This window comes from Bombus pyrosoma, linkage group LG15, assembly GCF_014825855.1.
Source record: "Bombus pyrosoma isolate SC7728 linkage group LG15, ASM1482585v1, whole genome shotgun sequence".
NCBI lineage: Eukaryota > Metazoa > Arthropoda > Insecta > Hymenoptera > Apidae > Bombus > Bombus pyrosoma.
Window position 1 is genome coordinate 8,203,515 of NC_057784.1, and position 27,842 is coordinate 8,231,356.

The window sequence follows — 27,842 nt, forward strand, 5'->3', positions numbered from 1 at the left end:
CTTTAATTATTCCACTTAGCAAAAGCTACATAACACTCAATAATGAAATGGGAGCAACGATTATAAAATAAATTTCACAGTACTATTGACGACCGCTGGTCCCAATAATCTTGTAAGGATCCACGTTAACGTTGCCATCCGTTTGTGTTCCATTGTTTACTTGATTTCGAACTTGCTTTACGATCGAAAGCACTACAATCGCGATGAATATGGATCTGTGCACCGTGTAAATGATCTTTAGCGTTGACATCGCTCGAAACGCGATGATCGATCTCGTACTTTACCGTCAGCAAAAACTGACTTCCGTCAGATCGTAATCGCTTAAATACAATAGGATTTATGTCATTCATCAGATTTTTTCAATGCCTTGTCACGATTGCCATTTACCAGGCCGCTAGGAAAATAACATAATAATACGTCTGCCTCGTAGTTTGGTCTTACCGCGGTTCCTAACCTGCGAAACAAGATCCCGCCTTTCGAGATTGCAGGGGCAACTCGATGACTTCCTGCGTGAAGAATAACCAGGGCTCCAGATCTAGTCTATAGAACTGAAATATTTTTTTGTTAGCTATTCGAAAGTTGTTGGCGTCCGCTGAGTGATGGTTGAAAGCATCTAGAATGTTTAGAGGAAGTGGTATGTACGCTGCTGTTCAAAAGTCTTAGGATAATTTAATTCATTTTTTAGAAAAATGTAATATATTTAATGCAGATTATGTATTTTAAATTATATGTATTTTTTAGTAGTATCGTTAATTGATTAGCTACTTTCTTTGTTGTATAAAGTATCTTGATTATAATTTTTAGTTCACTTTTTCTTTAGTTTCGAAATAAATAATAATTAAATCGCGGATGTTTGCGCATATTTGAGTTAAATCGGGATATCTGAAGAAAACCAAAAGAAATGAAAGATCTCTATCATTCGAAACGAGGTGACTCACTTGTGTATGTTAAAAAATTCCTTTCTATTCCTTCTCAATAAGGAACGTTCGAATCCGATTACATTTGTTGGCTGCATCTGAGAAATTATGACCGTGCGCACCTCGATGACCAGAGAATGTCTAGGTAGCCTAACGCACGCGCCTAGAAGCGGACGACCTTGTTTCGCATCAATTTAATTGAGTAACCATTCGTCTCGTAATTACGATGCGACACATATAATTTTCTTTGCAGCAGACCGAGCAAAGAGCTGTCTTTATTTTGCGCAAACTGCTACTTGATTCCAGCCACCTTTTCTTCCACTGTAATCTATCATATAGTGAATCAAACAGAAAAAAGATTCGTCATAAATCTTTAGAAACCATAGTTGGTTCTTCTCGTAAAACGTAATACGATCTTATAAGAACGACAGGGCCAGGGAGCTTCTTAGAAACGTGATTTATTAAAACTTTACACTGCGCATAAATACATATAAATAACAAGAAGGAGAAATCATGTACATGATACGAAAATGGTCCATGTGCAACGACGACCAGCTCGAGCCGTGTGACCGTGGGGAGTAGAGGTACGTGGGAGCATGCTTGGCAAATAAATACCTACGAATCTACGAATATAAATTGGTGATGGTGGTGATGGTGATGGTGGAGAGACGGGGCGATGAAATGAGACCAGGCGATGTGACTGAAGTGACGGACAGAGGCACGAGCAACAAGAAAGCGAAACGAAGTTGAAGATGGGAGAGACGTGAAGGAGGAGTAGGAGAAATATAGTTGATGGCGGTGGAGAGCGTGATGAAGAGGTGGAGGTGGAGTAGGAGCTAGATACAGATTGAAAGGAACCGTGAAGTGTGAAAAGAGGATAAACGGAAACAAAGTGGACTCGGTGAGGTAGAGACGTGCTACTAGATCTCTCGCGTGCCACCAGCTGCTCCTCGCTGGCGGCTCCTCCGATCACGAGTTCGTTAATTTTGCCGGAATAGCGATCGACGATCCCGCGCGTTGCCATATTTCAGAACGGCCTGCTGGACGCTGTCGTGGATCGTGTCCAAGGATCTCCCGTATCCGGAATGTCCATAGCCGTGGCCGTGGTGCTCCTCGGAGCTGTGAGTATGAGAACTCGAGTATACGGGTTTACTGACAATCTCGTAGGTAGTCTTCTTTTCGCCACCACCGGCCAAAGATTTCAAACCAACGATGGCTGATAACATGAGGGCCATCAGACCGGTCATCAGAGCTTTTCCGGCGAGTAGGGCGAGGGCACCGAAACCGATAGCGCCGAGGGTACCCTTCATCATCATCAGACCAGCGAATAAACCGTTCATACCGCCCTTCTCCTTCTTACGTCCTATATGATGACCAATGAAATCGTTATCATGTGTTTTCATTCACGCTAATCTTAATCTCTCTCTAAGGAGAGTAATTCCTTACCAGTTCCGACACTCTGTCCACCGCCAAGGCCAAGTTGAGCCAACGTTTCCTCGTTAAAGTTCCTAGCAGCCTCGAAGGTCCTGGGATCGAACAATTTGATGGATATCGAGTGGCTGTTCAGGTAGCTTCCGACCTTGTGAACCAGATACGCGTCCAGTCTCTTCTCCACGTCGTTAGGGAAATCCCTAGCCAGATTGGCGACAACCTCGGAAGCTGGCATACTGGCAGAACTATTTTCTTTGATCACCGACACTCCCGGTAGGATATTGATGTCTTCCTGTTCAGATAATCTATCCAGGAAGGATACCACGTCTAGTTTCAGGCAAGTGGCACTGTAGGATTTGCCACAATCCTTGCTCAGAGTAGAGGCTAAAGTCTCTGGAGATTCCTCAACCATTTGTTTCGAGGTACGTCTCTCTATCTCGCCGACAACGGAGCCGACGAAAAGAAGAGGAAGCAGCAGCAGCAGGGCCTGCTGACGATGGACCGACGATTGACCGAATATCGCAAATCCCTTCATCGTGCTGCGCGAATTATGCGACGTTTCTGAACCCGGACGCGACAAACTCTGATCTTAAAGAGATCCTGCTGGAGAAGGTCCGGCGGTTGGGACAAACGGCGTAAAACGGACTTGTTGCACGTGGTTAGGATTCGATCTGCTGACTGAAGCTGACGGACGAGACGCGTACCGTGCACTGGACATACCCTCGGATAGTTGCAGTATATATAGAGCGAGTCACCGGGTAGTCCTTTTTCCTTTTTGCCTTTCGGCCGTTCCATACATTCTCCTAAGTCGAGAGCAACGCGCCGGCGACGGCGTGCTCTCTTCTTTCACGGTGGTCCAAGAGAGGAGGCGAGGGGCTCTCTCGCGTCCACCACCGCCGCTGCCTCGTTCGTACGCGGCGAGAGGGAGCGTCAAATAGAGCGGAGAATTCGAATCTCTGTCGAATTCGCAGGGAAAAAAAAAGGATACCGGAGACGTTCTAATGAGAGCGAAGCCTCGTGATCTTGGACTTCCATTCAATTGTCGCCACGGGACCATCTCAGTGAATTCGCTCGGTGGTCGTTGTGGATGCTGCTCGGCCAAACTTTCTTCGATATCGATTCCGTTTGCTCTAGAAATCGTTGCACTCGCAATCTGGATTCAGAAAGTACTCGTATCGCGCTTCGTACGCTGATCACAGGGAATTATAGACAGCTGTTAAAAGATGGAGTGGATTCTTCCTGCATCGATAATTCTGTCACGTTTAATTATATTAATGAAGTAAATCAACATCTGTATCACTAGTTGTTAGAGTTTAATTCCTAGTTTTACTAGAGAAAAGTAGCTCCTGTATCTATGGACGCATTTCAGCTCATTTGATCGATTGGATATTGCTAGCAGTGATTTTTTTCGTACTCGAACGTACAGATCAATCGAATAAGCTAGGATCGCGGATCGTCTGTGGCCGATGGCGACAGTGACGACTCGACATGAACCACTTTCGATCTCGACGACGAAATCGAGGCGGTCGATGGTCGGACAAAATCGAGCCTCCATATCCGGCTATGCGAAGAACATCTGAATATTTAAGAAAACTACAAAGGGAGAGGGAAATCACGAAGTATTATTTCCCTCGACTGAGCGAAACGAGACGGAGCAGGCCTACTTTAAATTAGCCCAGTTAACTCGCGGGAGATCGGATTTTCGCGCGCCACGCTCGAACGACAGCGCTACAGACGGATCTGACGGCGAGAAAGTGCGCGGTCAATTTTCACAAGATCCACGCGCGAGAGATGCATCCAACGTTTACTACGCTTTGGAAATCGCGTGGCCGCTTACGCGTTCGAAGAACTCGCATGACTTTAGACTCGATATAGTCTGTTCGATTTTATCGAACTTTTGTGGGTCAATCGCGTGACGACGGTTAGGAAAATTAGTTTCTTGAATGATTTCGGGGAAAAGGAATTAAAAATAACAAAAAAGATACAGTACGAAGAATACAATAAAATGACATAATATTTGTAATATTGCGCATTAATTTTTTTTATGATCGATATAATCTTGACTATAATCCTGAATATAATCTTCATTAAATAAAGGTATTTCTTCCAAGTAATTGATAATTGAAGGAAGAAGAAGTTTGGATAAATTAATTTCTATTTTGAAAATAAAGAAGAATCATCGCTCCGAGTTACTGAAAATAAATTCCGATAAAACTCAGAGATACGTATTTGATCAAGTTTCACCGAACATTGAGAGCTTCTCATCGTCGCATTTGAACTAAAGTGTTACATTTACGCGGCCGCACGCAAACTCGAGAAAAATTCCAGGCTGCGCATTCCGTTGAAATTATTTATCGTCAATAGGGCGTGCAGTTTCGAGCGTGGTGAATTCGCGGCGTGAACACCGCGTAAGGCGTTCATGGACGTTTCGTACGGCCGAAACGATGCGCTCGCATGCTCGGTCAGCAGGTGTGTCGGAAAGGAGAGGATTAGCCTTCTTTTCCAGGTATCTATTTCGCTACTTGTTACTTCCTTTTACCGCAACGCCTTCCTTTCGTTAATAATCGCGCGATCTCCGCTGAGCTACTCTTGTTTCGATTCGGTGCAGAGTCGGCCAGTCGCTCTGTCCTTTGCGGCCGTTGTCTATCGAATCGTGTAAGTTCCCACAACATATCATATTCTTTCAAATTTAAAGTAAAACTCTATTTTAAACAGGTGGCTGAAAAGTGAAACTCCATTTTAAACAGTTGAGACAATTGGCATGAAATTTGTTTGAGAGCTTGCGAAAGTTTAAACATATAGTATCGATATTGGTAGAGTTAATGAAAAATGTCGTGTTACAATGTTATACGGTTCGCCGATTAGATTTGATACTTGATTTTCATCGATCGATCCTGGTCATGCCTTTCCAATCACCGGCAAGTACCGAACGTACGCGAACTGTGCCGCAAGTGAAACGTGAATGGGCGCTCCTTCTGTTTCCCATAACTGTTCCTGATATACTGTTACTATCCTTTTAATACGTTTAATACGTAACTCGAACGAGTATATCGAACATCGGCCGAATTTCCTCGACGATGCCGATCGTGCATTATTAAATCTTCCTGTCCTCGACAACCTTCTGTTGGAGAGTCACGCTGAACAAAAAGTTATAACAAATAGAAACGGCATTTTCTACTCTACTTTCCAGAATCCGCGAAAGCGAAAATTAAAACCATTAGACGATTTTACGATCGATTTGCAATTTCATAAGCGTCCTTAATTCTCTGGCCAAGTTTCTACAACCATCATCCGAATGATATAACAGAATTTGCCAGCTTTCGACCGCTTGAATTATCGAAATATCGTTCGATAAATGTGAAATAAGTTGGACGAATTAATCGATGGAAAACGACCGGAGTTAATAAGTGGAAGGCTTTCAACTTCGTAGTAATTAACATGGAAACCAGAGAAAACAACTGGTTAGAACGATCGAATTGCCCATTCAATCGATAGCTGTTCGATTTTACTCCACTGTCCCTGTCAATGCCACAATTGGGACAGATCTTGTTTCCGATTTCTTCATACGATTCTGTTTTGTACGTGTTTGGTCGCTGGATTCGATTCAACGCTTTGTACATTGGAAACGGTGAACGTAATTGCATAGCATTTGCCGATTGATCGCGCGCGGTTAGCCCATTTTCGTTTCGAAAATCGAGATGGACGTTGAGAAAGTCGCTATTAGTCGCTAATGCACATGGACCACGAGAATTCCCGTAAGATCCAGTGGAGATCCTCGAAGGAAACGGTCCGATCGTTTCCCGGCCAGGATCGCCGGTGAACGGCGCGTTATTTGGAAAACCGTGTCGCTTGGAACGAAGAGCGACCGCGTGTCTGACCAGGACGGATCGCTTTATTGTTCCGCTCGGAATTGGGCAATTTGCGATTTGTATACTCCTTATGGATTTGGAACTTTCAATTCTCTGCATGCAGGAGAACGTGCTGATAGTACTTTTTGTAATATCGTTCTTGTTGATATTTTCTGTTTTTTCCTTCGTTCCAAGCTTTTACTTGACATACGAAACTTTCATAGAGACGTATTTGCAGTGTTGCAAGTTTGTAATTTTCAAAACACCTGAGCTCCGATTTATCTGAAAGATTTGTCGATGTTCGACATTTGTACGTTGAAGAGCAATTCAGGCTTGAAAACTGTTTACAGTATAAAAAGCCTGCAATATTTTGGACATTTGCAATTCCGAAAGCTTGCAATTGATTAAATTTGCTGCACCAGAATAACATTCCAAAGTGGAATATGGATTAGGTGAAACTATCCTTTAATCCACCTTTATTTTATATTAATATGCTCTCATCGTGATTTACACAAATATCGTGTAGTTTCTCTAAACCGTACACCTTCTCGGGCGGTTCATGCGCACGTGCATTCGGTTAGTTTAATGTTCCCAAGTTTGTTGAGCGCATTTGCGTTATCGAACCGTGGGTCAGACGGTACAAAAAAAGTCCGAGGTATATCAACAACGACTGATGCCGGTTGCTGGCCGAGCGGCTGCGTAGACCTCATTAATTCGACACAGAGCACCCGTTATGCGCTCAAAATGCATCGTGCGCGATCATACTTTCGCATTTTTTCAAAGTCAATTTGTAAACTTCATGAGTTTCCCGTTCATATCTAGCCATTGTCCGAGCGATCGTTCTGGTACCTATATTTTAAATATTCAGCAATGTCGCTGATAAATCTTTATCGTATTGAAAGATCAAGTTTATCGAAATCTCTTGAAGGTTACGAGGATTTAGCCTGAAAATATTTTTATGATAGTTCGTAGAATGATGCGAAGTGTGTTAATTGAAAGGACTTCGATATAGTATGCTTTAAATCGTTTGCTCACTTTACTTATCAGAGAAAATCTTGCTTTTTTGAGAGATATATACATGACTAGTATGTTTTAAATAAAACTTTTAACGAATTAAAAAATCACAGTTAATAAACTTTTTATCGACTTCGGAAATCAACAAAGAGCGTTCAGAAATACTTCAATCAACTTCTAAACTCGATAAAGGAAGAGAAGCAAGCTATATTCACTCTTGAACCAAGACATTTGTAACAAAACCATTCTTCGATAAAAATGAATCAACAACTTCATTAAATTAACCCTTTCCTACTGAAGATAGAGAAGAGAAGATTTAAGAGAAAGGAGGCTTTGTAAAATACTTTAAGTATGTATTCTTATCGATTTCCCGAAATACTTCCAAAGAACTTTAAAATGCCCGATGGTAATCTAATTTGTCAACAAAACCGTAACCCAGCATTCGACTCATTAACTTCTTTTCGCCTCGAGTTCTCCATGCTCTTGACAGTGCTGTCCTCTCGATCGGCTTGTATATACCCAAGGTTTCTGCCCTCTCCACGCAACCTAATCACAACTGATACCGTTACTCGCCGTCTCTCCACTCTGAATGGGGGGAGGCAATGATCGCTCGACGAAGAGGGGAGAACGCAAGGTGGGAGTCCACGTGGAGGTAATGACCCAGTGCCCTTGATCCTGAGAATTCACCCAGGGGGAAGCAGAAATGGCCAATCACCGGCTCGGCCACTTTTCCCACCTTTCCTGTCACAGTGACCCCGATTCCTTCCTGTTCCTACTCCCCTACCTCTTCCTTTCTCCCCACCTGTCGTTCTCTCTCCACCGAGCGCGTCGCACGGCTCCTATTTGGGTCGTTAGCCTTCCCCTTCGCCGTGATAACCTGCTTTACCTCGGCGGTTATAGATTTCCAATTATTTATTTAATTATTTTAGCTGTCAATGGCTGCCCGCTCCAGCGGAGAGAGGAAAGTGCACCGATGTGTTCTATGGTTGATGTATTCGAAGACTCGTGGAAAATTCGAGGAATGAGAATAGCGAAGAACACGAAAATTAGGAAGGGTGGAAATTAAAAGAAAGCGTAAGATCGTAGAAAAGAAAGGACGCGATGTCTTTATTCAACACAATGGGAGTAACAGAGAGGAGATAATAAATAAAATGAAGGGATGAGAAGATGAATCTTAATTTGAAGACCGAATTTAAGGGATGTCTTGGTAGGGATACTGCTCAGGCCCGAATTCCGGGGCCCACCCTCTGTACGGTTGATTCACTTCTTCCTGTGACCTGTGCCAATGTTCGTGGTGAACTTCAGGTTTTACTATTCCGTACGAGACCCTGGTGGGATAGGAGGGTGGTGGTGGTGTTAGTAGAGCCTTGAGAGCGACCGCCCCGGAAAGAAGAAGGGACAGTAGACCTGCACCGAGTCCCTTGATGCCTATCAGACCGATCAGAGTGATGGCAATAGGAAGGACGATCATGGCTTTGAGTTTGAGAGCCAGTAGTAACGGCAACACGATCTTCTTCAGCTTGGTTCGGGCTGGAACGAAAGCGAAACGATGCAAAATCTAAAATTTACGTAATCCTCGTACATTATTTCTATCGTAGATACCCCGTAGATCTTAGAAATTTGTTAACGAATACAAAAATAATAAGAAGAAATTGAACAAAAAAGAACAAAAGTGTTCATTAATGCGTATCGACGAATTTGATGGATCCAATGAATCGTCAAGTGAAATTCATCAAGCTGATCAGACTGCGAATCTGGAAGGGGTATCTAGAAGCCTCTAATGGCCATTTATCGGCTATCTACTTTCTTCGACATGTGGCACTCTCGTTCAAGGTCCTCGTCCGTCGTGTTCTTCAGGCAGCCGTCCCAGAAACCCGGAATCCCATCGATGGCCCACTTTATCTCGATCCCTGCCACGGCAACGTTTTCGCGGATGCAGAGGAAGTGGGACGCGTCTTCGTGGCTTTCTATGCTCGACGCACTGCTACTTTCCTCCCTCCATTCTTCATCGCGTTCCAAGCGTTTATTCCTTGCGTGGGGAACGTAGGATGCGTCCCGACGACTCGGTTCGGGGAGAAGAAAAAATTTGTGAAAACTTCGAGGCGCGCAAAAGAGGCCGAGAAAAAGAGCAGCAGGCAGAGGCGTTGGTTCGTCGACGAAGCCAATCGGAAACATCGCCATCTGAAGTCCCACTTTACGACCAATCGTTCCTCGTCTTCGTGGCTTACTTCCATCGTATTGGAGAGAGTTTAGAAAGGCGAGGTACTATAAGTTCGTGGCCGTGGTCCAGTCGAGTCACAGCAGCGACTCGACGCGACGAAGATCCACTCGTCTTGACGTTGAACTGTAAAAGTGTCTCTTGGAATTTAGTTCCTCCTCGAGATCACTCCGGGAAATCATGAATATTTCCCCTTTCTTTCAGTGTTTTACGCTTTGGTAGTCGAGAGAGTGAGTCTCGAATGCTGAAGATGTTAATGTAGGCTAAAGGAGAGATCGAAGGAATACTTGTAATAGAAAGTTCCTTCGATCTTTCTTCGTGATAGGTTCTTACTTCTGTTGTCTGTTTTTGATTGGTTCTTTTTCGAGAAAAAGCTTCGTACCTCTTGCACGATTTAAGTGAATTTTCATTTTCTTCTTGGGACATAATCTCCCTTTCTATGTAGATTTTTCGATGATTAAAAGAGATTGAAAGAAAACTGTAGAATTTAGCGCATCGTAAACAATCACGTAGTACGTGTGTCCAAGCTCGATCCACGATCGAAATCTTTAAAATTACAATCAAGATTGATGTTCATCGCGACTGCAAAAGTTGATTACCAATATTCAAAAAGTTATATAATCAGAATTTCGCCTAGAAAGTAATCAAATATTTCTAATAACCTTCATACTAGTACTAAAAAAGTTTCATACAACCAAAATTGTACTTAAACCTCACCGTTTCGAAGCAAAATGACGTTTGGAAACGTTAAATTTCTTCAACCGACTTAAAAATCTTCTAACATATTTTCTACAAAATTAATTTTACCTTCAGAAGCTCCTGTAGTCAGACCTCTGAGGCCAATCTCCATGTCCTTCTGTCCCATAGCTCTGCCAAACATGTCGGCAGAAGATCCATCGCTAGGTAGATGTACATGAATTTTCCTGTTCCTCAGGAATTGTTCGATCTTGCTCACTAGAGGGTCCTGACTAGCTCTTGCAGCCTCTTCATCTTCCACAATGTCTACCTTCTCCAAGGTGATCATATCACCGTAGATCTTGATGGTGTCCCTTTTATTCAGTTCGTCCATCGTCTTGGTCAGGCTGATCTCCACGCTTCTGGCGTCTTCAGCCGCGACGATGGCGATCAAAAACAACGCCAATATTGCGATCAATGATTTCATCATGATGATCAATTGAACTGGACGGACACGAGGATTTTGACTGTTTGTCTCGAGGGCAATTTTTCTTTTATACTTCGACTCGTGATCGATGGTGGGGTCGGTTTGAACCATTTGGCAAGCGACGTGCAAGGGCTGTGGTGTCAAGAATTTTAATTTCGGCGTCTCACCGGCTAGCCACTGCACAACGCGTACATTTTCGTGACGTATCGTCTATCGATAGAAATTAATTTTCCTTTTCAGCGAGATCACTTTCGAGCGATCTATTAACTTCGTCTATGATCTGTGTTTAAATTAGACTTTAATCAATTGAAAGTAAAAATCGATGGAATACTAATTTTATTACTTCCACGAGTAATACAAGTTTGACAGCTATTGTACTGAAGCCACCGAATACCAGTCTTATTAAATTTTAATAAGCAACTTTTGTGTTCGAATTAAATTTTAATCGACTGATAAAAGAATCGATGAATTACAGATTTTACTACTTGTTTGGAGTGGTAGAAATTCAACAACAGTACCGTTCATTTTTTAAGTGCGAGAAATATAAACGTGAAACACAGGTTTGTAGAAACCTTGAGGATAAATAGCTATTAACTAGAATGGACTGTCTTTAGAGTGATTGAAGCCTGGAAAAAGTTGAAGGTTTGTCGAAGGTGCGACTGATTTGTTTTGGAGGAAAGTAGGAAGTATTCTTTCAAGCATTTCATTTACCAAAGAGAAAAGTTGGAAATTACAAGCGTGATTTATTCGAGAAGTGGGACCAATCCGTGGAACTGTTGTTCCTCGTTCAAACTGTAAAACTCTCTCTAAATTCTGTCCACGAAGCGGTAAGGGACAGAAGACAGTATCGTACTTCAGCGTACAACGGAACGTCTCGTTTCTGGAGTTGGAAGAATAAAAGGGAGGCGCCGAAACGAGCGTTCCTTTGTCGAGCTGACACAATGGCGTGTTTCCACGACCAGAATCCGCTCTTTCAATCGTGGCTTCGACAATGACAGAGCCACTCCCGCGTGTTTCTCGCGGTACATCATATTCACGTGACAGTTGGTAATAAGTTCTTCGGTGAAAATTAGATTTCCGTGTCTGTTCGCGCGTGTGACACGGAACGGCATGCAGAACCGACCGTCGTGTCCCGAATCTGTTTTCGGTCGGAAGTGGGAGAAGGAGAGAGAAAGAAGGAGAGAAAGGAATGGAAGGATAAGCGAAGAAAGGGGAAAGAGAAGGCGCGAAAATAGGGTACAACCGCGGTGGGAGTGCAAACGAAATGGTATGTCCGATCGGAATCGCATATGAGCCAGACCGATTGTCGGCTCGATCCACGATCATATCGATATTTCGCGCGCAGGGCAAACACTAATCACGTACATACCGTTTTCTATGCATCATCTCGCCTTGCATCGCTCGCACATGCATAAATAATCTCTTCAAATTAGAAATCGTCTCTGCTTTCGACCTAACGCTCGATCCCAACTGGTTAAAAAGATGAAAACTGATAAACGAACCTCTCAGAAGACAAAATGACCGACACCACCTTTGTAAGTGTCACAATTTGATTGTTCAGCTACACGATTAATCGTCGATTCTCAAGAAACGATTGACTTACTTTCGTTAGTTGTATTCTATTTAGTTATTCGCATATGACATAAATGATAGCAAATTCCAAGATGAATTTTCAAAAATGATGCTTGTAACGTTATTACTTTTCTCTACTTTCCAATTCTGAAATCGGTTATATCGAACTATTGAAATTTTGCAGCTTTCTCAGTGACTTTCAAGTGATTCAAATACACGACAAGTATGTGATAGACAATCTGCAATAGTACAAATAATTTATTAATACAAAGGATTATTAATAATTTACTCGGTCCATAAGTTATTCGCTTAAATATTAATCTAACAGTCAAGAACGAGTCTAGCGAGTATTACACGCACTAGATTCGAGAGATATGGCCCCCAGGTAGCCTGGATTCTTTCGTTCCTCATAAACGTAGACTCAGGATCGTCGTTTCAGTTGGTTTCGTTCGTGATCGGCGCTTGCGCAGAGTATGCCATCGAATGAGCGTCTATTTTTCCATTTTCAGCGTCGAAACTTCTCTTGTAGTAGCCCTGAGGTTGAACACCTGCTGCCACATTGGCTGTCCAGCCTTGGTTGGCGTTGTCAAACCATCCAGTCGTTGGTTGAGGGTTCTTGCTGAAGAAACTAGTAGCTCCAGAGTTGCTACCGCCGAATAATCTCTGGAAAGCCAACACTCCAGCTAACAGAAGGGCTATCTTGCCCACGAAAAGGGCCTTCATGACCAGGAGGCCAAGACTTCCGAGGAGAATTGGGATTAAGGCGAACAATTTTATTCCTGCGGCGGCGATCAAAGGAAGTGCTATTTTCTTTATTTTGGCGCGACCTGGAAACAAGAGTTACGGAATGAAAATTAATTTTGGTAGCGGAGACGTCTCTAATTTAAAAGAGGTGAAATGGAAATTTCGAAACTTTAATAGATAAATTTTAAATTGAAGCATCGAATTTAGAGAACGATGGATAATCGTAGAAAAGGAGATTTGATAGTTTTATTCCAAATTAGAATTATTTTAATGCGAAAATCTAAAAGAGAAAATCTAAAGCAGAAGATTTAAAAGTAAAGATATCACCATTCTTTAAAAAATTGCCAATATATTCCCCGTATATTTCATATGTTTTGCTTAAAAATCGAATACCACGGTACTAAAAATGAAACTTCACTTCCCCAAAATTTAATCTGTAAACGGAACATTGAAGAATAAGAAGACACGAAAGACAACACATAACAAATGAAGCATATTTGCTCACGTCACTTAGCTACCCGATCCTAAGTGTCGCTAATTAATAGCCTGCGTGTTATCAAGCGCAGTGAGCCCCTTTTTTTCTCTCTCTGGAGGCGATGTATAATTTCAGAAGGAAAGCGAATGGAGGAGGTAGCGCGCGAGGAACGGGTTTATCCGGAACAGGTTACCGCGGCGCGTATAGATATCACGAAGGTGAAAGGCGCGGTGAACAGTTTATTCGTTCATACCGGTGACGCGTCGGGGCGTCATCAAGGTGGGAAAGATTACGTAATAGAAGCATCTCTATCATAGCGCAAGATAGAAAGTTACCTTCATCCAGAGCGCGGGATATCGAGCCCTCCTCGGGCATGCTCAGCTTCAAACTATGGGACTTCATGAACGACAGGGCTGATTCTACCAGCATAGTGGCGAGCTTGATGGCCCTGTCCGACGTGTCTCTTGGTAATTCATTCATAATATCGACCTCCGTCTTCAAATCTTTTCCGCTGCGTTCCACTAAGAGGAAGAATGATATATAAAACTTCAAGGAACTCAACGATGTTTGTTTGAATGTCAAAATTTGCAAATCGTAAAATAGATTAGATACGATTTATGTGACATTATCAAGGGATTAAACTTTCAAGAACGAAGTAGCTACAAATTTAAACAACTCTGCGAAGGACTTAAAAAATGTTAAACAGAATTGAACTTAAACTTACTCGGTGTTTCCCTCACGAACTTCACACCATCGATGATCTCGATGTCGCTAGACCTGGCGGCTCTATCCAGCGCGCTGACGGTCTTGACGAACATGCAGCTGAACAGCGCGTTCTCTTGCTCGAAGCAATCGAGATTCCTGTTGAGCTCAACGTTGTTAACTTCCGGCGTGGGTACAGCCAGCGCGGATGTAGCGAAAAGACACAGTATCACTATTTTGTTCATCTTTTGTGCCTGATTCAACGTGTTAACCGATAATTGCAAAGAAAACGTGTTGAAGAGGATCGAGCACGTCCCTCGGAAAATTTTCGGAGCAAAGTGTGATCTGACCCTCCGTAGCTTCTATCTTTATAGGTCTTCACCAGCTGGGACCCTCCCCAATATCCCCACTCTAACCGATGACGCATGTGACGACGACAAACGACTAAGGCACACAAGGCGTCATCACTGGTACATGTCGTTGCCCACCTCTCCGTCAGAAGAAACTTTCTTCAACAATTTTTTAAACAAACGACCGACCACTTCCATGGATCAACGGAGTAGTTGAAGCTGGGCGGACCTTAGCATCGGCGATCCCTGATATTAGTGGCCCAACAAGATTCTAAGATTTGGGTTAGTAGGAGAGACGATGACGTTATAGACGAAGGGACTTCGATGGTCCATCGATGCACCTCGAAATGAATTATATTAATACCATGGTATAGACGAAGAGAAGCTGAATTCTTCGAGGGAAAATCATTGTTTTAATAATTATAGGAAAAATTACTCTCATAGTTTTATTAATTATTGGAAAAATAATACAAGAGGTTCCTATTTTGCATATCCAAATAATTGTAACAACTTTTCTCGAACTTATCCACCTCTGAGAAATTAAATTGCATCGGTATTCCTCTTTAAATTTTGTGATATGTGTATATTGTATATTATTAATTGCATATTATTAATATAAATTGCAAAGACGTCAGACGGTTATAGCGTACCCATCGATAGGTTACCGTCTTTAATGTCGAGAACATGTTTGATCGAGGCTCTGCGCATATAATTCACCTTAATCTTCACGGGCATTCAGTAAATTCTATTCTCTAAATCCTTCAACTGGAAAATCTTCCACGATCGAGACCGATGTCTTCGGACACTTCCACGTGCAGCAAGCAGCTCGCCTTGACCCATCGGTCATCGGTCATCTCAAGCTACAAATTGCATCGTGGACATTTTTTCTGATATAAGACCCACTCTAAACAGTTTCCCTCTTGTGAATACCGGTGTCATTCTCTGTATTCAGTTCTGCGTATTTTATTCAGGTAATCGTTTCCTTTCGGTATAAACTGTTAAATACAACGTTTACAAAGTATGTTTTCGTGGGATATGGAATTTTTCGTGCTTTTAAGGTTGTACCATTCGCAGATCGTCGAAGAAAATTCTACTTTCTCCGACATTGTTTGCTCTGTCAATAGCCGGTATGTTAAAGTGTGGCTCAATGGGACAGAGTAAAAATTACGATAAGCATATTTCTTGTCAGTGCTTTAATAGGTGCATTGGTAATTATTCTCGATATTCCTTTTCTATCGCTTTCTTAAATAGTGCATAATAGCAATTATTAATTAGATATTATACCTAAGCACTTGGATAACTGTTCTCTTTTTAATAAGAATTTAACGCGAATTCCTGATTCGATAATGGACGCGAAGTAGTCCAGCCGATGTCATTCGTACAATAAACAATGTCCAGCAATGCGTACATCTCATCGGGACCGTTTCTTTTTTTCGAATGGCGCGTGCCTCGGAATGGCAACTGCCTTATTCGCGGGCGCTGCTCCATTGTCTCGTTCCGGGTCTCTTTAAATATTTAACAGTTGCGAGGAACTTCGTCATCTTCGCGTTAACGGTATCCCTTCGATGAATTTTCGCGATTAATTTTCTAGGTTACGTCCGTTCATGAAGTCGGTGACTTCCGATTGTTACAACGAACCATCGTGCTTTCCACCAATTCTCTAGAACCTCATCACGTTCATTTGCTTGGTTAACGCAGTAGAATCATTTATAGTAGCAATGCTGTAATTATTTCTAGTAGCGTAAATTTTGTACAGTTATGGAGAACAGAAAAGAATACATCGAGAAAGGTAGAATGAAGATGCTGAATGGGTATATCGGATATTAAACGGAGAAATTTCTTCGCGACTACTCACTTTGCTTTCAACGATGATTCAATTTCTGCTGTTACGTCTGAATGACTTTCTTCTGATCGTCGTCTCATCTGATTTCGACTTTCAACCGACACGGTTTATCTAAACCTGTGATTAATAAGTGTTTCGAGGTTTAAAAGCTATGTAATATTAGGAACCATTGGAAGTTAGTGAATAAAAGTTTGGCGAATCGGATTACCTTTCCACGAATTTTAAAGCACAGTGGAAGGTTGTAGGTTTTAAGGTCGATGACTTGTCCTATTTAATAGTGGCTCATTCTTTTTTTATCTTTATCATTTCCTGGATTTCTCAAATGGTTGTGGTATCTTCCGTGGTTAATCTTTTTATCTATTCTAGACAACGACGATTTCACAGTTTTATAAATAATGATCTCCAACTTAGAAAATATCTGTCAAAGTTCATACTTCTTCCTTCTTTAACCGTGCTACGGTCTTGAAACTTTTTATTTCTCAATACCGCTTTAGTTTCAACCAAGAAGACTTTTAATGTTTTAAAACGATCTTTATGATACAGTTGGAACAAACAGTTATGCGTATTACAATAAATGTTCTTTCATATTTCCTTCAAATTTAGCAATCTTTGTAACGATATTAAGCTGAAGTGAATAAATTAAATGAAAAATACGATTCGGTAGAAAATGTTAATTATTCACAATCTAGTGAAAGAAGATATACGAGTAATTTTTAAAATAAGGTATAAAATACTTAAAATAGTTATGAAAATTTAACAATGGAAATATCGATTTGTCGATAAGATTTATCAGTCGCGATGCTTGCCACACGAGTTTATAATTCTGGCAATTCTAGATGAACTTTCACTTGGCGTTCAAGCAGCGCAATTATGTAATCACAATCATAACAGGTTAGAGCAATTAATTATACGCATTGTATAGAATTATACGCATCGTTTCCAAGGAATCGAGCATCCCTTACTGCAAGCACGATTTCATTTACAAGCGTAAAATGACGATTCGCTACCGTTCGAAAACACTTTCTACGGTTCGCTTAGTCTTTCGTTTACTAACTTCTCGGCTTCTTCCTGTTGCATTACGGAATAATTAGCAAATTTCGTTTGCGTCAGTTTGAACGAGGAAAGTTTTATCAGCTTTAAGTATAGTTAAGTATAGTTAAGTCTCGAAATAAAATTAATATTTAATTTTCTATCGACCGACGAATTATAAAATACGTAGGGGTCGAGGGTGAAATGAACAAAACGTTTTCAACATTTTCAACAATAATGAGTCTTTACTTTTTCCTGTGGCGTTCCCTGTAAAATTTGTAAGGCTCAGTGTCCATTGTGTCGTCGCCCTCGAAAAAGTCCTGTCTCTTGTATTTATTCACTGGCATATTCACCACCTCGTAACTTGCCGAGTGAGCCTGAGCGACCTTCTTCAATCCTACGATAGCTGCCAGAATTAGACTCATCAAACTCAGAACCACTGCCTTCCCACTTAATATAGCCAAGGTTTTCAACGCTATAGGCAGAAGAATCGATTTGATTAATATAACTCCCACAATCAAGGGGAGGATGTATTTGTTCAGCTTGTGTCTCTTCCTCTTGCGAGCTGCAACAAAATGAGTTATATGTGTATTATAAACTAATTTCCGATTGTAGTGAGAAAGAAATATTATAATTGTGGTCGGAGAAACATTCGAGTATAAATTTGATTATTTCATGATATTTGGTCATTTAATGCTTCATATATTCTCGATCGCTATAAAATCGGGTACCGTTTCTATGTCATCGGAGATGCACCAGAAAACGCAGGTCATCGGAAGCAAAAAGGAAGCACTTCTTATTAGTCACGTTCATGAAATGTACAAGGTAATAAGGTGAACTGGAGTGGAAAGCATTTATGGCTTTTGTGTTACCCGACCACGCACTATAAACGACCGAGCTTCACATTATGATACGCATTAGACATCGCTAACTAGCTGATGTGACGTTCCTTTGTTACATGGAATCAGTCGATTAACGCATCAACGTAACGCTCTCCAAGCTATCGATCACACGAATTTCTTACATTCACATTCTTACATTCACGAAAAATACTCGATTTTTTACAATTAAATCCACTAAATCAGATTACAGTTGTTAGTACTAATGGGTTAGGTTATTAACTGGTAGTAAAGGCTCCATTATAATTGGTAATAAAGGACCATTGAGAATCTATAGTCTAGTCCGTATACCTTCGAAAGAAGAACGAGTCACAGGAAGAACATCGTCCACAGCGTTCAGAATGCTATCACTGATCCAGTCCGTAGCAGTCGTCGAATTTTCCAACTGAGGCTTCCAACTCTCCTGCATCATCGTGGGCTGCGTGGTTTCGGTCGCCGTTAACAAAGGCAGAAGAAACAGCGGGTACACCATCAGCATTCTTCTGTCTCATCTGACAATTTCTTTCACCAGTGGTTAATATTCTGCGGAGAATCGAGAAGCAGCGCGGCACACACTTCGTGAGAAATAAAAAGATTCAATTTATCTCACTAAAATTCACAAAAAGAATAGATGCTACCTGAAAGCTGTAGTAAACTATGATTCACGATCATCGAAAGATCTGACGATGAAAAAAGTATGACGGCACAAGATGATGACAGGCGAACTGTCCAGCTGGCAAATGAAATGTTAACTGACATTCGCCCTAGGCCGGACCATTAGTTTATATAGGTGAAACGTGAAAAGCCCAGAGAAGGAGACCGCCATCTAACTTGGTACTGACGCGTGACGAAGGATTCACTGTCCATTCACGTCCACCTCCGTCTCTGTTCTCTCTGATCATTGGACGACGTCGAAGACGATAGGTCTTTGTAACATTTTCAGCGGTGGAAGAATCTGTCGATCGTCGACGACGATGCGAGATCGTGTCCCGTTCTCGATCGTTAATCGAGGTTCGTTTCACACTCGAGTAATCGATCTGGATTGTTCAAGCGTGGTCTGTTTACAGGGACGTGTCTTAGCAAAGTGGAGGCTGGCAATATGACTTATATAACGACGCGATGTAAAACGAAAACGATCGCATCGCGAAAGAAAACGTTCTGGCTAATCGTGGAAATCGATTTTGCTGAGATATGGAGACTCGGATTTTAAGGAAAATTGTTGGTTAACTTGTATAGCGGAGATTCATTGAATCTGGAAGAAGAAGTACTTTGTGTTTATGCATGCTTTGTTAATTGTTTGATTAACGTGTATGAAATCATCTACTCGTTAATTACGCAGAATCACGTAAGAAGGATCGTCTATAAATTTTCACGGTGTATCATGCTAAATCGCCGAGTAATTGCAAGTAGAAGGATAAGCTTTCGTGATTCCGGATGTAAACACGATCTGTTTAACGTGTTGCGTGTGCACAACGGATCTCCCGATTATCCTTAATTATAATATGCTTTACTATGGGATCAATTAAAATTTCTTGCGCTCTGAATCAAGTGATACGCACAATTACTTAATTATGATTGACCGAAGAAAGTATAAAAGAAATCATCTTTCTGATTGAGTTCTCTGAAAAGATACCACGATCGTTCTGGTTATCGCGCCGTTTCCGATAGTTTTTGCACAGACATCTAGAATCGAGTTCGTGTTCTTCGCCATTTAATCGTCAACAACACTCGACCGTTATATTTCTTTGGAAATAAAGCGGCAATATCGATCATTATAACGACATGCAACGCTCGAAACAAAGAACAAAAGAGGACCGCAATGATGACTATGACTTTGCAGGTCTAGGCTTTTCGTCCTTCCCTTTCTTTCATCTGTTTCCCCTTCTTTTTGCTGTTTGTCCCGTTTCTCGCGCAATTATTCGCGTCACCGTATTCACGCAGGAAGCTACGAAATTGCCCTTCGCTTCCTCGTGGAACGTTACAATGCTTTTTCAGCTGGCACATGAATAGAACTGCTCCGACAACGTTTCTGTTTTCCTCGATTTGTACACGACATGACTATTTCTGCTCCGGTGGCCCTTTTCCGGAAAGCTCGTTTCAAACGAGACTTTTGTGTTAATCTTCACTCCATTTCTTTAATTGAACGTTCATTCTTAGTTGAACGTTCGATTTCTTAAAATTTCATTTTCACGAAAATCCAAGCTTTTGAGAAATTATATTAATCTTAATTGTGACCTCGAATAATCCTCCCCTATTATTATTAGCTTACTATTATTTTTAACGATAAATTATAAAGATAGAAACGATAACATTGAAAAGAAGGTTTGGAAAGTGTGTTTATGGGCAATAATCGTAACATAATTTTCCAATTAACAATACAATGTCAATGCTTGTGATGTACACTGCATTTATTTAGAGGAGAGCAACTTTCTACGATTATATCTGTACGTACGCGATTAACACAAGAATTCTGTCTTCATGTTAGATCGTCGTAAACTGTATCGCGTGCTGTCCACCGATTTCCCATGGAATCGCGGTTCCTCGATTCCAGGAATTCCGCGCTACAAACCTCGTAACAAGCGGAACTGTTAAAACTGCACACCTTTCATCCCTTCTACTCTTATCTTTTCAAAAATTCGCTTTTTTATCTCAGCTTGCTGTCATTACTCTATCAAAATAGATTCAACTCTTCCTATGCCACACTAACACCAAAATACATTTTACCCATGTCAACTGTGTTCTTTTACAATCTCGAAAATTGGCAGTCATTTTTTCCTCTCTTCGTTATTATTGTTCTACGCAAACGATTGTCAACCCCCTTAATCTCGTACTGAGACCAGAAACCGTTATATTTGCATCAAAAATGCGTAAAAGTTCCTGCTAAACTTTCCTTTTGTAATTTCGGAAATTTAGAGATATATTATTTTCCTCGCCTCGTTACTATTATTGGAAGGAAAAGGCTTCGATTCTGGCCATTTTTTATCCCCAATTTTCTTTCCCCTTGTTCTTTTACCACAGAAGTACCAGCGTTCATACGTGTTATTTAGACTGCACCACCCAGATTCAAAGACATTCAACTTCACTTTTCCATTTTTCGTTCTCAATCCCCTCCCTTTGTGCTTCCATTATATAAATACCAAAGTTTATACATTGTACTGAAACTGCACCACCCAGATACAAAGCAGTCATCGATCAATCCCACTAGCCGGTTTGTCATCGGCCCGGTTAGCAGTGCAGCGTAACTAAAAAATCATCGTTTACATGGCACAATCGTTGGTACTATGTGATTACTCGCGATACAAGCGCGCGCACCACCTGCCCATTGTTCTTCCTTCTTCATCGTGAACGTCAGGGTAATCCGCTGTACCGTTCGGCAATATAACCTGACACATATATTGCCGTCGACAATTTGGATCATAGCGCTTACCGCACGCATATATTGCCGCCTCGTCGCACGGTGCTCATTTTTCACGGACTGTCGATCCTGCTGGTAACTGAAGCGTGCCCGGCGTGGTACCCTGCCCAGCCCCTCAGGTCGCCGTCGAGGAATCAAGAGCGCATCAGTTAGTTCGCGGTCGCGGTTGCACGCTGTTGCCGTCCGCTACAAACCTGGCAACGATCATTTCGTCATTTGCATTTGAACGTGAGTGTTATAATTTGTCATCGTGAAGGTTTCTCAAAACAGATCAGATACAGGCGTTGATGGAATTCGAGGAACACACGAAGGAGCACTCGCACGGTGTTTTTGGAAGCTTCGTCGAATAATCGTCTCCGGAGATTAAGTAAAATCGTACGTATCGTAAGTTATATACTTTGACGTGGCGACTATTTGAGATAGCTTCTTCGATAGTGAATCTTCCCTTTTCTAATTTTTAGATGAAATTAGTTCCTTGAGCAAATTTTAATATCTTTGTAATTTTGAAATATTATTTCGCAAGGCTATGAGTATAGCTTAATAGTTATTCTTAAAGTTAGTCATTCTACTAGGACACCAAACTAAGTTATCATTTCACGCTTTCAGAAACATCGAAATAGGCAATTAAGGAAAGCCATGGTTCGGGTAGTATTGGAAGAAACGGCTCTATCGTAATCACCGGAAGAAAGAAACTTTTAACGGATCGAATGCGGTTGAGGATCGTTGTAGGCCGAGGGATTGATGGCGAATGCATCGACGATGTAACTGGGAGTCGTGTTTGATCGTGAATAAAACTCACACGAGCTCGAGAAGATGAAATCGAAAGTGAATCTAGTTACGATTTTATTAACTCTGAGCTGCGTATTACGCGTGATGGAAGCTTTGAAGTCGGACAATCAGCATGCAAACCACAAAGAGTATCCTGTTGCGAAAAAGGTTATCAAGGAGGTTCACAATAAAGCTGCACCTACGGCTCTGCTACGTGGGGAGGATAAAACGAAAGTAGTGAAAACTCTAACCAGGAATACTGGTTTGGGTTTGTCGAAAGATTATTTACACGCACCAGGTAATATCCAATCCTTGTATTAATCCAACCGATTTCTCTTAATATTTTTGTATATAACAGCTACATAACGTTGAGATCTCTTTCATTAGAATTATCTAAATTTCGCACATTTACAGAGCTTAAATATCTTTGAATACTTTCATTGGTAAAAATTCAGGAATTAATCGATAACGATTTTATGACCAAATAACAACAATTAATTATACAATTTTCAATGTCATTTATTAATTCATTATCATCTACATTAAAACACACAGAGAACTTCTCGAAAAGATACGTAGTCATTAGTTATGAACAAAAGGAAATTCATTCTTAAATAAATAATTTTCTAACATCTATAACAGACTGATCGATTGCAAAGCAGCGGCAATCAACGAAGAACTATGACAATTACCTCTTCCAATCGGTTACAGACCGTCCTCGCCGAAGGAAGCGGAAGATGGATCGCACAATAATGGCGCTGCTAATGGCCTACAAGCTGAAATTCGTCGCTCTGATTCCAACCATGGTCGGAGGGTTAATCCTGTTAAAGGCCACTGCGTTACTCGCGGGCTTCTTCTTCGCGTTATTCGCCGCGGTTCTCGGTCTGAAAGTAAAGTGAGAACAACACCGCTGTCAAAGTACGAGATCGATACTGTTCCTTTCGGTAACAGAACGATCGTCACGATTGGTCGATGCATTTAGTTTTGAATTCTCGATCGCGTAAATCGCGAACACGTATCGTCTTGCCGCGAACCATACGATCCTATCGGACGTAGGCGTAAGAATGTAACATATTATGTATCTCGTTTGTGTAGCGATAGAATAAGCGATAAAAATGATTAAATCGTTGTATCTTCCTTATTCACGTCGATTACGTGCCTGTTTATTCGATCTCAGTCTTGATCCATCGGCAAAGTCGATGTTACAAAAATCAATGGGTTAACAATAGTTATATCGTAGTAATAAATATCATGGCGTTCAATAAATATTATATAACTCGTATCTTAGGCAATTAAGTTATTCGAGAGGTGAAGCTCAGAATATTTGCGAAGAAACGATTACGAATCGGATTTAGAAGTTATTTTCGTTGCTTACAGGTCGTTTCAAACGCAAAAATGTCTCGACTCGGTTCCGTTAGAAGCTCGCGTGCGTGGAAACCATTCCGTAGCTATTATCATGCCGAATGCTTTCCCGGTTGACGGGAAACGAAAATGAGTGACAGCTAGGGTATACGGTGTATCGTCCGTCGCGTGACGGCATCTGAAAATGTCGCTAACGTTCACGATATGCATTTAGCTAACAATTATCACGCTTGTTTCCCGCATTCACTGTTATCTGTGTCGCTTAGATACTTTTCAAATTAATTTCTACAGGGTAAAATTTAGAAGAAAATAATTAATCAACTATGAGAGTTAGATGATTCGCATGTTTCTTCATAAATAATTGAACAATATACATAGAAGCGCCAACGATTTCTTGAAGAGAGGCTTGGTGTTTCTCGTGGAAGTTCTCACGGCTATAATATTCCCTTCCACGAAGAATCTATAAACGTCTAACGCTCAACGAATATCTCTCTATGTAACAAAGAAAATCGCATCGTCGCTGTAGAATTGTTAGTCGAAATTTCTATGCAGAGACGAGAAGATGTATATCTTGCGTATAGATATGAAACTTTATTATACGTGCCTATTTTTACGATTCCATTGAATCTATCAATTAAAAATTATCAATCAGATCCGCATTCTTTCGCTTACTTATCTTCTCATCTATGCATAGTAAATGCGTCGGTCAGTCTAGAACGTAGAACGGCTACCATTGAGGTGCCATGCACGCCGAACGAAACCGGAAGGCCTGCTATTCCCCTCGTTTGCTGCGATCAGTGCTGATGTCGCGCCGAATAGGCCAGATTCTGCGCGTAGTTGCGGGTTAGTTCCGTCGTCGTCGACGACTCCGTGGAGCCGAAAACGTTCTTGAGACTCCTGTCCCAACCTCCGCCACCCTGCTGCCAACCGCCGTGATCGTGGCTCTGCTTCTGACTGAAGAGTTTCTTCAGTCCAATGATGAGAGACAAGACAAGAGCGATCTTGCTGATGATCAAAGCCTTTCCAGCTAACAAGAAGAGCACTCCAAGGGCAATGGGAATCAACGCCGCGAGTTTCATGGCCATTCCCATCATCATCATGCCCATCATCTTCTTCATTTTACCACGTCCCTCTTCCATGCCTTGTTTCAATTCACCAGGACTGGTTCTAGGCAATCGAATTTGAACGTTGAAGCTGTTCAGCAGCGAAGCCACTCGGTCGAACAGAATTTCGTTCAGAATCTCATCTTTGCTGGACATAGTTCTGCCAAGGGTGGCTTCTAATTCGGACACAGAACTCTTCGGGGTTTCGTCCGTGATCCTGATTAATTCAAAGTTCTCCGACAGAGGAAGGGTATGCATTCTGCCTAATCTCTCGAAGAACGCGATCGCCTTCTTCTTCAAGCAAGGCGAGACTGCTATGTTTCGATGCTGGCAGTCCTCGTATACCCTGTACATCGCTCTGAAGCTCCTGTCCACGAGACTGTCCTCCTCTTTAGCTATCGAAGACGCGTAGCAGACCACACAGCACGCCAACAAGACGAACACACACTTGGACAAATCGATCATCTTCATCGTTCTCCTGGTAATAATCTTCCGCGAGTCTTTAATCCTCGGCGAGGGATACGGACGAGCGTTGTGTCACAAGAACGTGAATATTCACGAGATCACTGAGCGCACTTCCGCGGTCTTCAGGATCTAGACAGGGTACTGGCGGTAAGCAGCATGCGGCCGGACAAATATATACCATCCAGCGATCCGCAGTCCCTCGCGAACCGTGCTGAGTTGTCTCCCACGTAAGGAGCTGTGCCAACAGCCCGAAGACTGTACCACTGGTACACATGACAATACCCCGCGCATCTTGAGGGTTCCCCTGGAACGGTCTCTAAACAACCAACCTTCTCTGTTGTTCTCTTTGTCGCTTCGTCTAGTCGCACTCGCTTTACTTTATCTGTGTATCTCCTTCCTCGCTCGGCACTCGCTCCCCGCGAAGATTCTCTCACACCGCGAGCATACGATTCGCTCTGACACACAGACCCACTCAAGCATCGAGATCAAGATAGAAGAAGGTGGAACGACCTGACATTAAGTTTCGCTGATGTCTAAAGGAATAAGAGAGGGGATAAGATACAGAAGGATGTATCTCATAGAAGCGCCTGGCACCGTGACCTTGTTGACCTGCCATCACGATGGTTGGAAGTAGTTTTAGGTCGTGGACGAACCGCGGCCTTAACTCTCGCGCCTGTCCCTTCCACCTATCGTTTCTTCCTCTCCGTATCTTGCGAGATCCCGGTCCAGATTCGGTCTATAGTGAATCGAACGATGTTAAAGCGATTTATGCGGCCGTTACACGAGAATTTCCTTGAATCGTTTGATTGGAATTATTGATCAGGTTTTCCTTGATATATACGCGTATTTAATCTGTGAATCGCACGAAGCATATGAATTTGTATAAATGGTCGTTGTCTATTAATATAATTGATAATCCTGTTTGACGCGGTTTTCAGTAATATGCACAATACGCAATATATTAGGATAACGTATGTAGTAATAGAGCGATGGAAATTATTTGGATCGTTTCACCGTGAATGATGAATTAGTGTTTCGTTAGACAGGTTGTAATTATGGAACAGGGTCTGGAAGATTGTTTTTCGGTGTGTAATCCTGAGATGTAGACAGTGCAACGAATCACGTAACAACGAGAGCAAATTACGGTCGTCTCGTCAAGAACGAGACCTCGCTTTGTACCTTTTTCGTCTGTTGCACTAGACTGCAATTCCTCACCTTCACTCAGTCTTCCTCTTTTTCCGCGGCCAGCTGGGCGTGTCCGCAGCGAGGAAAACAAACGCCTGTAGACAGTGGAGATTTATTGGAACCTAGTAAACTCAAGATCTTCACTCTCCTATTCTAAACCGCTATCATACCTGAATACAATTTTCATTCCATTAGTTCCCCATTTTGAACTTGCAGATTTCCATAGAGGTTGACTCCAAACATTCATAAAAATCTGCTTAAATTTTCACCTAAAGAAATAAGGGACAATGTGGATTCTCTTGTCAGAATCTGGTTACAAATGACAAATTACCGACATATTCTCTAATTTTCCATGTTCAACATGTTCTTTCCAAGTCTGCAGTGTTGATTTAGAAGTTCATTATCTGTAAAGCGTAAAAATTTAGAAAGAGCAGCGAAACGCTTAAACCGATAAGAAACGGTCACGATGCTTCAGACCAACCGACCGGACTGCACGTGAATGGATTGAACTTGAAATTTTGAGAGGATTATGAAAAATAGTTCGATCGAACGGTATGAGTCACCGTAGCGATCTCGCGGCAATATTCGTGTACACCCGATCGAGGTTAACGCATCTCTAATGCGACAACGACGCATCCTCGATGCTCGCTTACCTACTTAGCGATTATCCCATAGCTAAGGTCGCGGCGAACCGAGACGAACAGTGTTAACGCGCGTGCCACATTCGCGGCACGCAGGTGAATTCACACAAACATCGTCGTAGACGAATTCTATGGCGAAGAATGGGACGAAAACTGAATCTCCGCAGCGCGTAAAAGCACTAGCAAGATCGAACAGCCGATGCTCCAAGGAATCATGGCAATTACATTGAAACGTGTGAAAGTACACGTGTCTGGCTATGATCTGATTTTACGGTGAGTTTGTGAGAAACGTGTCAGTGGTGATTGGAAATGTTATCTTGCTATTTCAGATATATCGAGAATATGTACGTAAATTTGGTGTTTCGTTCGAATTAATGTAATAAAGCACTGCTCGTGTAATAGAGTGGTCGCTCATTTTGGTACTCTGCTTTCTTTCTTTATTTCTTTTCCTTCTGTAATAATATCATTGTGCTACTTTTTCTTTTAATACCGTAGTTTATATGTTTTTCTTTTTTATTTCATAATTATGTTTTTGCTTATAGTCATAATAAAGTCATTATCATGATTTGATGTTTAGAAACTAAGAAATTCGGCTCATGTTTGCTAGGAAGACGCAGTCTACTTTGTTATAATACAATCAAGTAGTAAACGTGACACTGGTACGTTTCCTATTGTTGGGAAGGAAAGTTCTTGGTTTACTAGTAAACGGGGACGCGCGAA

The 27,842-nt window shown here is 41.8% G+C and overlaps 6 protein-coding genes across 7 annotated transcripts; 1 reads left to right on the forward strand and 5 right to left on the reverse strand.

Moving 5' to 3' along the window:
- Nucleotides 1-1,897: 1,897 nt before the first annotated feature.
- Nucleotides 1,898-2,883, reverse strand: LOC122575363. The gene is made up of 2 exons (XM_043744170.1): nucleotides 2,364-2,883; nucleotides 1,898-2,280 (listed from the first exon to the last, which is right to left on the reverse strand). The coding sequence occupies exons 1-2, from the start codon at nucleotides 2,881-2,883 to the stop codon at nucleotides 1,898-1,900; spliced, it is 903 nt and encodes a 300-aa protein (XP_043600105.1).
- Nucleotides 2,884-8,402: 5,519 nt separating this feature from the next.
- On the reverse strand, nucleotides 8,403-10,593 carry LOC122576070. The gene is made up of 2 exons (XM_043745870.1): nucleotides 10,236-10,593; nucleotides 8,403-8,740 (listed from the first exon to the last, which is right to left on the reverse strand). The coding sequence occupies exons 1-2, from the start codon at nucleotides 10,591-10,593 to the stop codon at nucleotides 8,403-8,405; spliced, it is 696 nt and encodes a 231-aa protein (XP_043601805.1).
- Nucleotides 10,594-12,471: 1,878 nt separating this feature from the next.
- Nucleotides 12,472-14,600, reverse strand: LOC122576069. The gene is made up of 3 exons (XM_043745868.1): nucleotides 14,106-14,600; nucleotides 13,717-13,902; nucleotides 12,472-12,989 (listed from the first exon to the last, which is right to left on the reverse strand). Exons 1-3 carry the CDS (start codon nucleotides 14,326-14,328, stop codon nucleotides 12,598-12,600), a joined length of 801 nt encoding a protein of 266 aa, XP_043601803.1. The 5' UTR covers nucleotides 14,329-14,600; the 3' UTR covers nucleotides 12,472-12,597.
- A 2,950-nt stretch (nucleotides 14,601-17,550) lies between these two features.
- LOC122576071 lies at nucleotides 17,551-18,986 on the reverse strand. 2 transcript variants are annotated; one of them, XM_043745871.1, is made up of 3 exons: nucleotides 18,822-18,986; nucleotides 18,496-18,726; nucleotides 17,551-17,870 (listed from the first exon to the last, which is right to left on the reverse strand). In XM_043745871.1, the coding sequence occupies exons 2-3, from the start codon at nucleotides 18,680-18,682 to the stop codon at nucleotides 17,551-17,553; spliced, it is 507 nt and encodes a 168-aa protein (XP_043601806.1). In that variant the 5' UTR covers nucleotides 18,683-18,726; nucleotides 18,822-18,986. The 2 variants fall into 2 exon arrangements, with proteins under 2 accessions (XP_043601806.1, XP_043601807.1); XM_043745872.1 differs by having other exon boundaries at nucleotides 18,496-18,758.
- Nucleotides 18,987-21,612: 2,626 nt separating this feature from the next.
- On the forward strand, nucleotides 21,613-24,138 carry LOC122575326. The gene is made up of 3 exons (XM_043744108.1): nucleotides 21,613-21,973; nucleotides 22,205-22,664; nucleotides 23,078-24,138. Exons 2-3 carry the CDS (start codon nucleotides 22,412-22,414, stop codon nucleotides 23,263-23,265), a joined length of 441 nt encoding a protein of 146 aa, XP_043600043.1. The 5' UTR covers nucleotides 21,613-21,973; nucleotides 22,205-22,411; the 3' UTR covers nucleotides 23,266-24,138.
- Nucleotides 24,139-24,445: 307 nt separating this feature from the next.
- LOC122575374 lies at nucleotides 24,446-25,415 on the reverse strand. The gene has a single exon (XM_043744198.1). It carries the CDS (start codon nucleotides 25,300-25,302, stop codon nucleotides 24,523-24,525), a length of 780 nt encoding a protein of 259 aa, XP_043600133.1. The 5' UTR covers nucleotides 25,303-25,415; the 3' UTR covers nucleotides 24,446-24,522.
- Nucleotides 25,416-27,842: the final 2,427 nt, after the last annotated feature.